This window comes from Diorhabda sublineata, chromosome 3 (genome assembly GCF_026230105.1).
Source record: "Diorhabda sublineata isolate icDioSubl1.1 chromosome 3, icDioSubl1.1, whole genome shotgun sequence".
Classification (NCBI taxonomy): domain Eukaryota; kingdom Metazoa; phylum Arthropoda; class Insecta; order Coleoptera; family Chrysomelidae; genus Diorhabda; species Diorhabda sublineata.
This window is the reverse complement of record NC_079476.1, coordinates 3,492,197-3,506,466: the sequence shown is the minus strand read 5'-3', so window position 1 is coordinate 3,506,466 and position 14,270 is coordinate 3,492,197. Positions and strand designations below refer to the sequence as shown.

The 14,270-nt window shown below is 31.3% G+C and overlaps 2 protein-coding genes across 4 annotated transcripts in view; one reads left to right on the top strand and one right to left on the bottom strand.

Moving 5' to 3' along the window:
• The window catches only part of LOC130442169 (uncharacterized), a 99,807-nt gene that overhangs the window by 3,348 nt on the left and 82,189 nt on the right, over window positions 1-14,270 (bottom strand). Inside the window, exon 4 of the mRNA XM_056776265.1 lies at window positions 13,114-13,261. Coding sequence (XP_056632243.1) covers window positions 13,114-13,261 — 148 coding nt within the window. The remainder of the gene's footprint in view (window positions 1-13,113; window positions 13,262-14,270) is intronic.
• The window catches only part of LOC130442164 (probable beta-hexosaminidase fdl), a 156,553-nt gene that overhangs the window by 71,287 nt on the left and 70,996 nt on the right, over window positions 1-14,270 (top strand). The window lies entirely within an intron of this gene.

Here is a 14,270-nt window from a genome sequence, read left to right as displayed (position 1 = left end):
TTTTAATGTTGTCATACGAGTGCTATTTGAGTTGTTTGAAGATACTTGAAACATTCATCTTGGTCAAAAACTGGAATTAACATTCACACACATTCAATGCTTTCATCAGATTTTGTAGTTGATTTCTTTCCTCGGCGAGATTGATCTCCAATGTGTCTCCATCTATTCACCTGTTCCCAATTTAAAACTTTAAAACTCTAAATTTCAATACATACATAGTAAATTCACATCTGCATTGATGATACTAAGAAAAAAATTCTTAACTGTAGCCCTAAACGCGAACTGAGGAAGTTCAGAAAACAAGAACTGGTTAGCACACACCTTTAAATCCTCAAATAACTGCAGGCTAAATCAATGGCCATGCAAAAATATGGACGCAGGCCATGAGTGAATGTCCAATAATTTTGATGTGCAATGGGTTGCTACAAAGTTTTAAAATAGACAAATAACAACAAATATTTATAATTGGATATTGCGTTTGAAACAAGTGTCCATTTCAATTGAGGTACCTCCAAAACATTCCATTTCTTCTCTTCTGGTGTACAAAAACGTTGACCTCACAATTTATTCTTGATCTGCGGAAATGAGAAGAGATAATTAGGGGCCAAACAGGGACCTATCACTTCGATGTTTTGACTGTTCAAACGTTTTTGTTTGAACTGATGTATGCGAGTTCGTATTGTCGTAGGAGAAACTAATTCGTCTTCTGATATTGTTTTCCCTGATTTTTTTGACACTTGAGTACCCAGTCACTCGAGCAACAACGGCAAAGATGAAGCAGACTCACTCGCCAGTCTGGGATCGTTGAATCCACCAATGGGCCAGAATCCATTCTTGGTTTTGCTACAACTGATCCAATTAAATAGACGCGAAATCTAATTAGTGAATTTTAACCTGACACGGTGATCTAAGACGCCATCTCCATATCATGGGCATCACAGATGATCCGGAGTACCGCTGGTGCATAAAGGAGGATGTGACTGCACACCGCGTCATCTGTGAGTGCTCTGCACTCACAGCTTTCCATAAATACCTCAAAAGGTTCAAGCCAAGCATCTAATCAAAGGACATCAGCCTTCGGTAATTTGCTTAACGGCCCTAGGCCATTCACATCACTAGTATGAACTATGACCTTAGATGCAACTTTGCCAGATCGCGCGAAATGTTGCCAGCATGATTTTCCTCTCACACTACTCATATAATGGATGAATAATATTTTGAATTTTTTAAGTAGCGCCACGTTTGATATTTAATATTTGAAACTGAATATTAAAATTTTATTGCAAAAAAAGACATTTCAAAATTTCATGGTATCATATTTTCAGTTCCTAGCTAGATTAATGTATGAATTTTCGTTCGTCATTACATTTAATATCCTTATTAATAATATATTCGTCGACTTATTCAAAACAAAAAACTCCATGTCACATATTACAATTATTCCAAACGAAAATTTTCACATTTTTAAAGAAATTTTTTTATTGTCACACTGTCAGTCAAATGTTTAAAGCGTACATTTGTGGCATCAGATATAAACTTTAATTACCAACTCAGTTTCATTCTGGAACTGCATTTGCAATGACGTGAAGTTGACCTTTCAGAAAGTCGGGAGTTGGGAATAGCATTCTGACATTTCAACTAGCAAACTTCAAATTTAGCTACCGACAACGGAACTTTCCGTAACGGGAAGGGAACTCTCGTAGGATTTTTCAAATATTCCAGTAACGTGTACCTATTTATGGTAAGTTAACGAGACTCTGTCAGGATATTTTTTGTTTCACAGTACATTTGCTTCGTGTGATATGTACAAGACTATTATATAATGCTCTGTTGTATATTACATGAATGATCCGAAATCTACAATATATTGCAGATCCATACAAGTACATTTTATGTACAAATTCTTTCATAACAATCGGAATAATTATTTACATTCTGTGTAAATAAATTAGTAATGTCTTGATACCTCATACTAGGTCTATTGGTCAATTTTTTTCTTTTTGGTCTTAAAAATTTCTCTAGTGGTGGATTTGGGTGGGTTTCTATAGTTTTGCGATGTATCATGATGCTTTCTTGTATTGTTAGATAATCTAACATCTGTAATGTCTTGATGAAGTTAACATACAGTGATGAGAACTTTAATACCTCATACTAGGTCTACTGACTATTTTTTTTTTCATTCTTTTTGCGTTTCTTAATCTCAAAAATTCCTCTAGTAGTCGATTTGGATGAGTTTATATAGTTTTGTGATGTTTGATGATGCTTTCTTGTATTGTTAGATAATCTAACATCTGTAATGTCTTGATGAAGTTAACATACACTGATGTGAACTTTAATACCTCATACTAGGTCTATTGACTACTATTTTTCATTCTTTTTGCGTTTCTTAATCTCAAAAATTCCCCTAGTAGTTGATTTGGATGAGTTTATATAGTTTTGTGATGTTTGATGATGCTTTCTTGGATTGTTACATAATCTAGATGAAGTTAACATACACTGATGTGAACTTTAATACCTCATACTAGGTCTATTGATTAATTTTTTTTAATTCTTTTTCCGTTTCTTAATCTCAAAAATTCCCCTAGTAGTTGATTTGGATGAGTTTATATAGTTTTGTGATGTTTGATGATGCTTTCTTGGATTGTTAGACAATCTAGATGAAGTTAACATACACTGATGTGAACTTTAATACCTCATACTAGGTCTATTGATTAATTTTTTTTAATTCTTTTTCCGTTCTTAATCTAAAAAATTCCCCTAGTAGTTAATTTGGATGAGTTTATATAGCTTTGTGATGTTTGATGATGCTTTCTTGGATTGTTAGATAATCTAACATCTGTAATGTCTTGATGAAGTTAACATACAGTGATGAGAACTTTAATACCTCATACTAGGTCTACTGACTAATTTTTTTTCATTCTTTTTGCGTTTCTTAATCTCAAAAATTCCTCTAGTATTTGATTTGGATGAGTTTATATAATTTTGTGATGTTTGATGATGCTTTCTTGTATTGTTAGATAATCTAACATGTGTAATGTCATGATGAAGTTAACATACACTGATGTGAACTTTAATACCTCATATTGGGTCTATTGACTACTATTTTTCATTCTTTTTGCGTTTCTTAATCTCAAAAATTCTCCTAGTAGTTAATTTGGATGAGTTTATATAGTTTTGTGATGTTGATGATGATTTCTTGGATTGTTAGATAATCTAACATCTGTAATGTCTTGACGAAGTTAACATACATTGATGTGAACTTTAATACCTCATACTAGGTCTACTGACTAATTTTTTTTCATTCTTTTTGCGTTTCTTAATCTCAAAAATTCCTCTAGTATTTGATTTGGATGAGTTTATATAATTTTGTGATGTTTGATGATGCTTTCTTGTATTGTTAGATAATCTAACATCTGTAATGTCATGATGAAGTTAACATACACTGATGTGAACTTCAATACCTCATATTGGGTCTATTGACTACTATTTTTCATTCTTTTTGCGTTTCTTAATCTCAAAAATTCTCCTAGTAGTTAATTTGGATGAGTTTATATAGTTTTGTGATGTTTGATGATGCTTTGTTGTATTGTTAGACAATCTAACATCTGTAATGTCTTGACGAAGTTAACATACATTGATGTGAACTTTAATACCTCATACTAGGTCTACTGACTAATTTTTTTTCATTCTTTTTGCGTTTCTTAATCTCAAAAATTCCTCTAGTATTTGATTTGGATGAGTTTATATAATTTTGTGATGTTTGATGATGCTTTCTTGTATTGTTAGACAATCTAACATCTGTAATGTCATGATGAAGTTAACATACACTGATGTGAACTTCAATACCTCATACTAGGTCTATTGACTAATTTTTTTCATTCTTTTTGCGTTTCTTAATCTCAAAAATTCTCCTAGTAGTTAATTTGGATGAGTTTATATAGTTTTGTGATGTTTGATGATGCTTTGTTGTATTGTTAGACAATCTAACATCTGTAATGTCTTGACGAAGTTAACATACATTGATGTGAACTTTAATACCTCATACTAGGTCTACTGACTAATTTTTTTTCATTCTTTTTGCGTTTCTTAATCTCAAAAATTCCTCTAGTATTTGATTTGGATGAGTTTATATAATTTTGTGATGTTTGATGATGCTTTCTTGTATTGTTAGATAATCTAACATCTGTAATGTCATGATGAAGTTAACATACACTGATGTGAACTTCAATACCTCATATTGGGTCTATTGACTACTATTTTTTATTCTTTTTGCGTTTCTTAATCTCAAAAATTCCTCTAGTATTTGATTTGGATGAGTTTATATAGTTTTGTGATGTTGATGATGCTTTCTTGGATTGTTAGACAATCTAGATGAAGTTAACATACACTGATGTGATTTTTAATACCTCATACTAGGTCTACTGACTAATTTTTTTTCATTCTTTTTGCGTTTCTTAATCTCAAAAATTCCTCTAGTATTTGATTTGGATGAGTTTATATAATTTTGTGATGTTTGATGATGCTTTCTTGTATTGTTAGATAATCTAACATCTGTAATGTCATGATGAAGTTAACATACACTGATGTGAACTTCAATACCTCATATTGGGTCTATTGACTACTATTTTTCATTCTTTTTGCGTTTCTTAATCTCAAAAATTCTCCTAGTAGTTAATTTGGATGAGTTTATATAGTTTTGTGATGTTGATGATGATTTCTTGGATTGTTAGATAATCTAACATCTGTAATGTCTTGACGAAGTTAACATACATTGATGTGAACTTTAATACCTCATACTAGGTCTACTGACTAAATTTTTTTCATTCTTTTTGCGTTTTTTAATCTCAAAAATTTCCTTAGTATTTGATTTGGATGAGTTTATATAATTTTGTGATGTTTGATGATGCTTTCTTGTATTGTTAGATAATCTAACATCTGTAATGTCATGATGAAGTTAACATACACTGATGTGAACTTCAATACCTCATACTAGGTCTATTGACTAATTTTTTTCATTCTTTTTGCGTTTCTTAATCTCAAAAATTCTCCTAGTAGTTAATTTGGATGAGTTTATATAGTTTTGTGATGTTTGATGATGCTTTGTTGTATTGTTAGACAATCTAACATCTGTAATGTCTTGACGAAGTTAACATACATTGATGTGAACTTTAATACCTCATACTAGGTCTACTGACTAATTTTTTTTCATTCTTTTTGCGTTTCTTAATCTCAAAAATTCCTCTAGTATTTGATTTGGATGAGTTTATATAATTTTGTGATGTTTGATGATGCTTTCTTGTATTGTTAGATAATCTAACATCTGTAATGTCATGATGAAGTTAACATACACTGATGTGAACTTCAATACCTCATATTGGGTCTATTGACTACTATTTTTCATTCTTTTTGCGTTTCTTAATCTCAAAAATTCCTCTAGTATTTGATTTGGATGAGTTTATATAATTTTGTGATGTTTGATGATGCTTTCTTGGATTGTTAGATAATCTAACATCTGTAATGTCATGATGAAGTTAACATACACTGATGTGAACTTCAATACCTCATATTGGGTCTATTGACTACTATTTTTCATTCTTTTTGCGTTTCTTAATCTCAAAAATTCCTCTAGTATTTGATTTGGATGAGTTTATATAATTTTGTGATGTTTGATGATGCTTTCTTGTATTGTTAGATAATCTAACATCTGTAATGTCATGATGAAGTTAACATACACTGATGTGAACTTTAATACCTCATATTGGGTCTATTGACTACTATTTTTCATTCTTTTTGCGTTTCTTAATCTCAAAAATTCCCCTAGTAGTTGATTTGGATGAGTTTATATAGTTTTGTGATGTTTGATGATGCTTTCTTGGATTGTTACACAATCTAGATGAAGTTAACATACACTGATGTGAACTTTAATACCTCATACTAGGTCTATTGACTAATTTTTTTTTATTCTTTTTGCGTTTCCTAATTTCAAAAATTCCCCTAGTAGTTGATTTGGATGAGTTTATATAATTTTGTGATGTTTGATGATGCTTTCTTGGATTGTTAGACAATCTAGATGAAGTTAACATACACTGATGTGAACTTCAATACCTCATACTAAGTCTATTAACTAATTTTTTTCATTCTTTTTGCGTTTCTTAATCTCAAAAATTCCTCTAGTATTTGATTTGGATGAGTTTATATAATTTTGTGATGTTTGATGATGCTTTCTTGTATTGTTAGATAATCTAACATCTGTAATGTCATGATGAAGTTAACATACACTGATGTGAACTTCAATACCTCATACTAAGTCTATTGACTAATTTTTTTCATTCTTTTTGCGTTTCTTAATCTCAAAAATTCCTCTAGTATTTGATTTGGATGAGTTTATATAGTTTTGTGATGTTGATGATGCTTTCTTGGATTGTTAGACAATCTAACATCTGTAATGTCTTGACGAAGTTAACATACATTGATGTGAACTTTAATACCTCATACTAGGTCTACTGACTAATTTTTTTTCATTCTTTTTGCGTTTCTTAATCTCAAAAATTCCTCTAGTATTTGATTTGGATGAGTTTATATAATTTTGTGATGTTTGATGATGCTTTCTTGGATTGTTAGATAATCTAACATCTGTAATGTCATGATGAAGTTAACATACACTGATGTGAACTTCAATACCTCATATTGGGTCTATTGACTACTATTTTTCATTATTTTTGCGTTTCTTAATCTCAAAAATTCCTCTAGTATTTGATTTGGATGAGTTTATATAATTTTGTGATGTTTGATGATGCTTTCTTGTATTGTTAGATAATCTAACATCTGTAATGTCATGATGAAGTTAACATACACTGATGTCAACTTTAATACCTCATATTGGGTCTATTGACTACTATTTTTCATTCTTTTTGCGTTTCTTAATCTCAAAAATTCCCCTAGTAGTTGATTTGGATGAGTTTATATAGTTTTGTGATGTTCGATGATGCTTTCTTGGATTGTTACACAATCTAGATGAAGTTAACATACACTGATGTGAACTTCAATACCTCATACTAGGTCTATTGACTAATTTTTTTTTATTCTTTTTGCGTTTCCTAATTTCAAAAATTCCCCTAGTAGTTGATTTGGATGAGTTTATATAATTTTGTGATGTTTGATGATGCTTTCTTGGATTGTTAGACAATCTAGATGAAGTTAACATACACTGATGTGAACTTCAATACCTCATACTAAGTCTATTAACTAATTTTTTTCATTCTTTTTGCGTTTCTTAATCTCAAAAATTCCTCTAGTATGTGATTTGGATGAGTTTAAATAATTTTGTGATGTTTGATGATGCTTTCTTGTATTGTTAGATAATCTAACATCTGTAATGTCTTGACGAAGTTAACATACATTGATGTGAACTTTAATACCTCATACTAGGTCTATTGACTAATTTTTTTCATTCTTTTTGCGTTTCTTAATCTCAAAAATTCCCCTAGTAGTTAATTTGGATGAGTTTATATAGTTTTGTGATGTTTGATGATGCTTTCTTGTAATGTTAGATAATCTTGTAATGTTAGATAATCTAACATCTGTAATGTCTTGATGAAGTTAACATACACTGATGTGAACTCTAACGCCTCATACTAGGTCTATAAACTAATTTTTTTCAGCCTTTTTACGTTTCTTGATTCTAACAATTTTCCTAGTAGTTGATTTGGATGAGTTTATATAGTTTTGTGATGTTTGATAATTCTTTCTTGGATAATTTGTGTTATGGGCACTCCTAGGTCCAAATGAATGGTGTGATTCGATATATACCATGGAGCATCTATCTACTAGTTTTCTATTGAGATCCTGGATCTGAATATTCTGAAACTTAACCTCACACCTCAATTATATGTCTATATAGGCTTTAACATGCCATTCGGCGTGTACCGTTTTTCTTCAAACATTTTGTTCACGTATTGTGGGACAGTAGTCACGGATTTATTTATTCTGATACTAAGTTAAAAAAATGAAACATTGGAACGGTAAACTGTTATATACGGTGTGTTAAAAAAAAGATAATGAAATGCTAAATATTTCTACAATGGGCATGGACTTTCGAATGCTCTAAAATATTAAAAAACCGAATTTTTAATGTAACCATACAGAAAACTGTCCTATTCTATTCGTTCTGTTCCCCAAATAAATAGAAAATACGAATTTATATGGAAACTATCATACAAAATTTGCTTAGAACAAAAAGAAAATTAATAATGATTACTGGTAGTTTTGTAAACACAATGATAAAAAAAGCAAGGACGAAACTTACCGGCGATTATAATGAATAAAATCACCACAAAATTATTTTTATTTGGAATGAAATAGGAGGTCCGTAACAAATTAATTTCTTCAAAAACTTGAATGTTAGAATAAATAAATCAGAAGTGACTACTGTGCCACATTACGTGGATTTTTTCCTATTAACCAAAGTAGTTCTTTTATATCAAGTTGTTTTCTTTTGAGATGTGATGTTTCCAGTTAATGATTCTGTGGCAACCCTGCTGTAATATGAATAAATTTTTACTTTTTTTCTTTTTCGTTCGGAAATATTTTAGAAGTAGGTAGTGGTTTGAGGAAAAAGTTCTTTTACATTCGGAAATCAGTCATTGGTTTCGCACTATGTCAAAATCTAATCCGATATCAAGAATAACAGCAGAGCAGTATTTTTTGTTCTCCAGGGCTTTATATATTTCAGCGGGATTTTCAGAGGAATGTTTTCAGTGATTATAAGTTGGAGTAGTGAGAGGACAAATTGGTTGGGTCTCTACCTGGTTTACCAATCAATATCCGAAATTTCTAAATGAGGTTTACATCTAGTGATGTAACTCCTAATACCTTAAACTAGATCTATTGGCTAATTTTCCTCCAGTCTTTTTGCGTTTCCTGGACTTAACAATTCGTCTAGTAATGGATTTGGGTGATTTTCTATGGTTTAATGATGTTTGGTGATCCTCTATTGGATAACTTCTTGTACTGTGGGCTCTCCCAGATCCACATGAATGGTGGAACTCGATACTTACCATGGAGAATCTATATTCTAATTTACGGAGTAGATTGGATCTGATTATGTTAAAACGCAACCCCATAGCTCAATTTTATGTCTATATAGGCTTGATGAAAGATTTGCAGGTAAGGGCGTTGTTATCTAGTGATAATTTTGATATTTTCTTCTTGCTTTTAAATCAAGTTGTTTTTTTGTGATGTGATATTTCCAGTTAATGATTCTTGATTTATATGAAATATTTTTCCTCGTTAATATTTGTTTGGAAAAATTTTCGGGGTAGATAGTGGTTTAAGGAAAAAGTTCTTTTAATTTTGAGAAGCAGTCTTTGTTGTCACCCAATGTCAAAATCCAATGTCCAGGGCTTTGTTTATTTTCAGCGTGAGTCGTTGGACTTGTTGCACTGTCGATTGTTTATGTCTGAATCCAAATTGATGGCAGGGGATGCATTCCTTTAGAAGAATGTTTTCAGTTGGAGTAGTTTTTCAAGAGGTTTGTACATTGTTAGTAGCAGGCTTATTAGACAACAGGTCTTTGCCTGGTTTACCAATCAATTTGTGCAATTTTAAATAATTTTGGCCATTATTAGGTTGTTACTAGATGATTTTTTCGGGTTTAGTAGTTTTATTTCTATATGTACTACTTTTGTACTCATTGATTTATGGGGCGTCCTGTGTTTATTGGATTTTGTTTTGCTCTACTTCTTTATTTATTTCGTGACTGGAAACCTGTTGTGAGGTGATCTTCTATTGGCTTCTTGTCCACGGCTCGTTTATTCATACAGGTAGGGTTGATATCTTACGCTTTTTTGAATTTTTCATCAATTTAATCAACAAATTTGTAACGATTATAGTTGTTTTTGTCTGCAGGAGCGTGGCTCCTTTTCCACTTTACTCTTTTCTGCTATTAATCACATGAGAATTTGAAAGCCGAACATGAGCTATTTTCGATCTCAATCTGATATCATTATTGTGTAATAAGGGGAGAAACATCGATATATTTGTAGCCTACATTGTTATAAATCAATTAAATATATTCTATCATGAAATCAAAGAGATTCGGAAGACTCCTTACAGTAGTTCCAATTAAAAATATTATGCTTCATTGAACCTTTATAGACGATAATAAATCTTGACTGAAAGAGAAATTAATCACACACCACTATTTTCAATAAAATTTTGCCAAATGATTATAGTCGATACTATAAAATACGAGAGAATATTATATTCTTTGAATATTTTCATATATACATATATTAATATTCTAATCCACTTGTCATTATTTATTCATCTTAATTTAGACTATAGATCATCATAACATTCTTTATGGCGTGCTTTATGACATTTACGGCTGTAGTATTTGGAACTGATGTCATCGTTAGGCTCGTACAGTTAGAAATAAAACATTTCTATGGACTCAAAATTAAGCTGGAACTATCGCAGGAAACTTAATGTAGTAGGTCTAAATATTAGTCTCGTTAATTAGATTTCCGGGACATACGGGAATAAATGGGAATAAATAGGATCATAGAGTGGCTAGTAAAGGATCACAGACGTCTATTTCTATGGTTTTGTGAAGTAGAAGAATGCTTGTATGAAATAGAATTCCGGTAAAAGAAGGAAACTAAAAAAAAGTGTCTTTGCTGCAAAAAAGGTACCAGTACCTGCCTCTCGATCTATAGGTTCGTCATTACAGTTTATTCCAACACTAATATACGTCACGAATTTGAATCACACGTAAAATTTAAGAAAAATCTGCAACCAAACACTACCGAAAGGAAGAATCCTATATCGAGTTAATCAGAATTATAGAATCCAACATTAATCATTCTTAAGCTAGTTGAAAGCTCAAATGATTAACGATCTTTTGATTAGGAAAATACTTAGCAATGAAAATATAGAAAATAAAAATCGAAAGTATAGAGAATTATGAAGAATTGTACTGCACACACTGTTTATTCCTAAGGATGAAAACAAATTTGGAAAAGAGTGTTATCTAAGAAATTAGCTGTGATTATCATGATGGGAAGTATGTTGGACAGTCTAAGAGATCCATCAATGTCCGGTTCAAAGAGCACATAGCTCATTTAAACTATGGATGAACTAAAAAATCGAGTGTTGCCGATCACGCTACAAGTCAAAAGAAAAGTCTACCTTCAGGGAAGACGAAAACTTGGTTATGGAAACGCGCGTAAGGCAGTGTAATTTTGAGTGCCAAAACTTAGTACGGATGCATCGGATAATAAAATCCAACATTCAAAAGTTACATTTTTTGTGAATAACTATGAATAAAAAAATATGAACCTACATATCAACTTATCACTCGAGGGAAAATGATATAAATATTTCGCATAGAATTTATTAGCTATTCAATTAAAAGTTTTGTCAAAATTAATTAGTGCAGTAACAAGAGTGGTGGTATATTAGTATTATATAATTCTGGGGAATAGAATTCATTAAAGAGATTGACAGTGATGTAGGTTACAGTATTTATACAGAAATTAAATGATTGATTGACACTCATTGTGATTGACATCAAATTATTAATGCATACACTGATATTAAAAAAAGGTTCGCATTTCATGAATGTTCAGTTCGGTAGTTTCACAAAAACTTTTTTTATATTTAGTATTGTATAAATTTCGAAAACATATTGACCTTGATACCAATAATAGATACATTCATATTCATATAACTTTTTAAGAGATAAAAAAATTGTGAAAACCAAAAACTTTTATTTCCTCAAAGTAATAATTTTGACACATAGTCCGAAATCATTTCAAGCCTTCAATTTGATTGTGATGTGATGATATATATGATATATGTGATTGTGATGATATATAGTTATCAAAATGTAGAGGAATTAGCTTTTGGCAATACTGATTTCAACTCATACAATCTTTCTTTTCTCACCGAAGAAATATCAGTGTTGTGTTTGTGTCATATGCCAAAACGTGAAACCAAAATACAGCAGAATATGAAGAAAACATATTATAGAAAAGAGCTTAGCCAGACTGAAAAAGTAAAATGATATTCGTTCAAAATTTAACAATCACTGCTTGCCATCATAGAAGACCAGCATCTCAGCGGTCGACCAAATGAGATGACGACTTCAGAAAAAGGAAATCCACAAAGCGGCACTGGATGATCGTCGACTGAAATTGCGCGACCTAGCAGACATAGTAAGTATTCCAGTCCATCGCATATTAACTAAAAATTTGGACTTGAGAAAGCTGTGCGCGTTTGCTCACAATGGATCGTGAAGATGTTTCCATCGAGTGTTTGGTAATGTTCTACAGATATTAAGCCTAATTTTTCCACCGTTTCATAACCATGGACGAAAAGTGGATCCATTGCTTCACACTCGAAACAAAAGAACAATCAAAATAATTAATGGAAAAGGGCGAAAAGGCTACAAAGAACGTAAAGTTCATTCCATCTGCAGGCAAGATCATGGCGATGGTTTCTTGGGATGCGCGTGGGATAATTTTCATTGACTATCTTGAAAAAGGAAAAACTATCAATAGCGAGTATTAGCGAACTTATTTCAACGTTTGAGCGAAAATATCAAGCAAAAACGGCAGGATTTGGCTGAACAGAAAGTGTCGTTTCCTCAAAACAATGCACCAGCTCACATTTTCGTTATTGCAATGGCCAAAATTGATGAATTGAAGTTTGAATTGCTACCTCATGCCCCCTATTCACCAGACTTAGCCTCATCGGGTTATTTTCTGTTACCAGACAAACATCGCTGGTCAAAGTGTATGGAGCTAAGAGGAAATTACGTTGAAAAATAATATATTTTTTTCCAAAATTTTCGAGTTTGCTTTGTTGGACTAGGTACTTCAGGGACCATCCTCGTAATGTAAGGTTTGAAATTTCATACGACTTATTTTACTTCTCTTTTTATCCTGTAATTTACTTGAAATTTAGTTATTAACCCCGATTGAATTGATGCTGTTTGACTCAGTTCTAGATAAGTGTCATTTTGTAATACTAATATTTGTAAACAGTTACTTTAATTGAGTCAACTTGTTTAATAAATTTTGGAATTCATAAGTTCTATAAGTTACTTACGTTTTGGGCTGATTCGACGGTATATATTTCCATCGATAATCCCGGATCTCTCCAGTAACTTCCCAATTGTGGTTGTGATTTTCTATTGGTTTTATTGCAACAATAACACATAATGAATAATACTAGTAGAATACCACTAATCATTGCTCTGAAATCACAAATAATTTATATTAATTCCTGGAAAAACTCTAACGACATTCTATTTTCTTCGTTTGATCGAAAATAATCAACAAATTTTTCCAAATTCTCTTTCTAGTTCTGAATTGTGTATTACTAGGTTTCTCCAGTTTTCTATGTTTTCTTCATGCTAATGGAAGCATTTAGGAATTATTTTTTAAATATCTGTACTTTTGAATAAGCTAAAGAACTATGAAAAGCCATTATAGTGCTGGTTAAAAAACATTTATTAAGTTATGAGAAGAAAAATCTTGTTGAAAAAAGCGTACGACAGGCAAGCATTACAACCAATGAAACGTGTTAACTTCGAGATTTTATTCATGTCTTTAAGAAAAAGTGATAAAACTGATGTGCTGTAAAATCTGAAAGAGTTAGTGATATTCATACTGAACACACAGTTTACAACCACTATTCCAACTATAATGCACATTTCGATAACCAAATTATCGTTTTTAGATGTTGAAGGTGAATTTAAGTCGATAACTTAGTTGTGTAATTATGAGGAGTGTTGGCCTATTTGTAGTAAACAGAATGCTTAGTTTCAGTTCAATAGCTTTAAGGATGGATATTTCTTCAAGCTACAGACACATGCAATACTGCTGAAAAAAAGCTGCATACCAACAATGAAAGAAAAATCAGACACAGAGATCAGTGAGGATGAAGATGATACAGCCTGCATCTTTTGCAACGGACTATTTTCTCGCTCCAAATCAAAACAAAGCAGTATTTATGTGAATTTTGTATTTAGTAGCTCCCTCACTTTGTAACTTGGTTTTTGTTTATCAATAATATTTATGTTTTCTATATTTTTAACTTCGGTTAATTTCAGATTGAATAATCTTTATTTGACAAATAAAATCAATATTATATTTATTAACTTCAAGTAACGAGGTATATTAGGTATAACTAGGAATACCCCTGGTGTTTTTTTTTAATATACTCAACTTAAAAACACAGTTAGGGTTTTATTAATTTTTGAT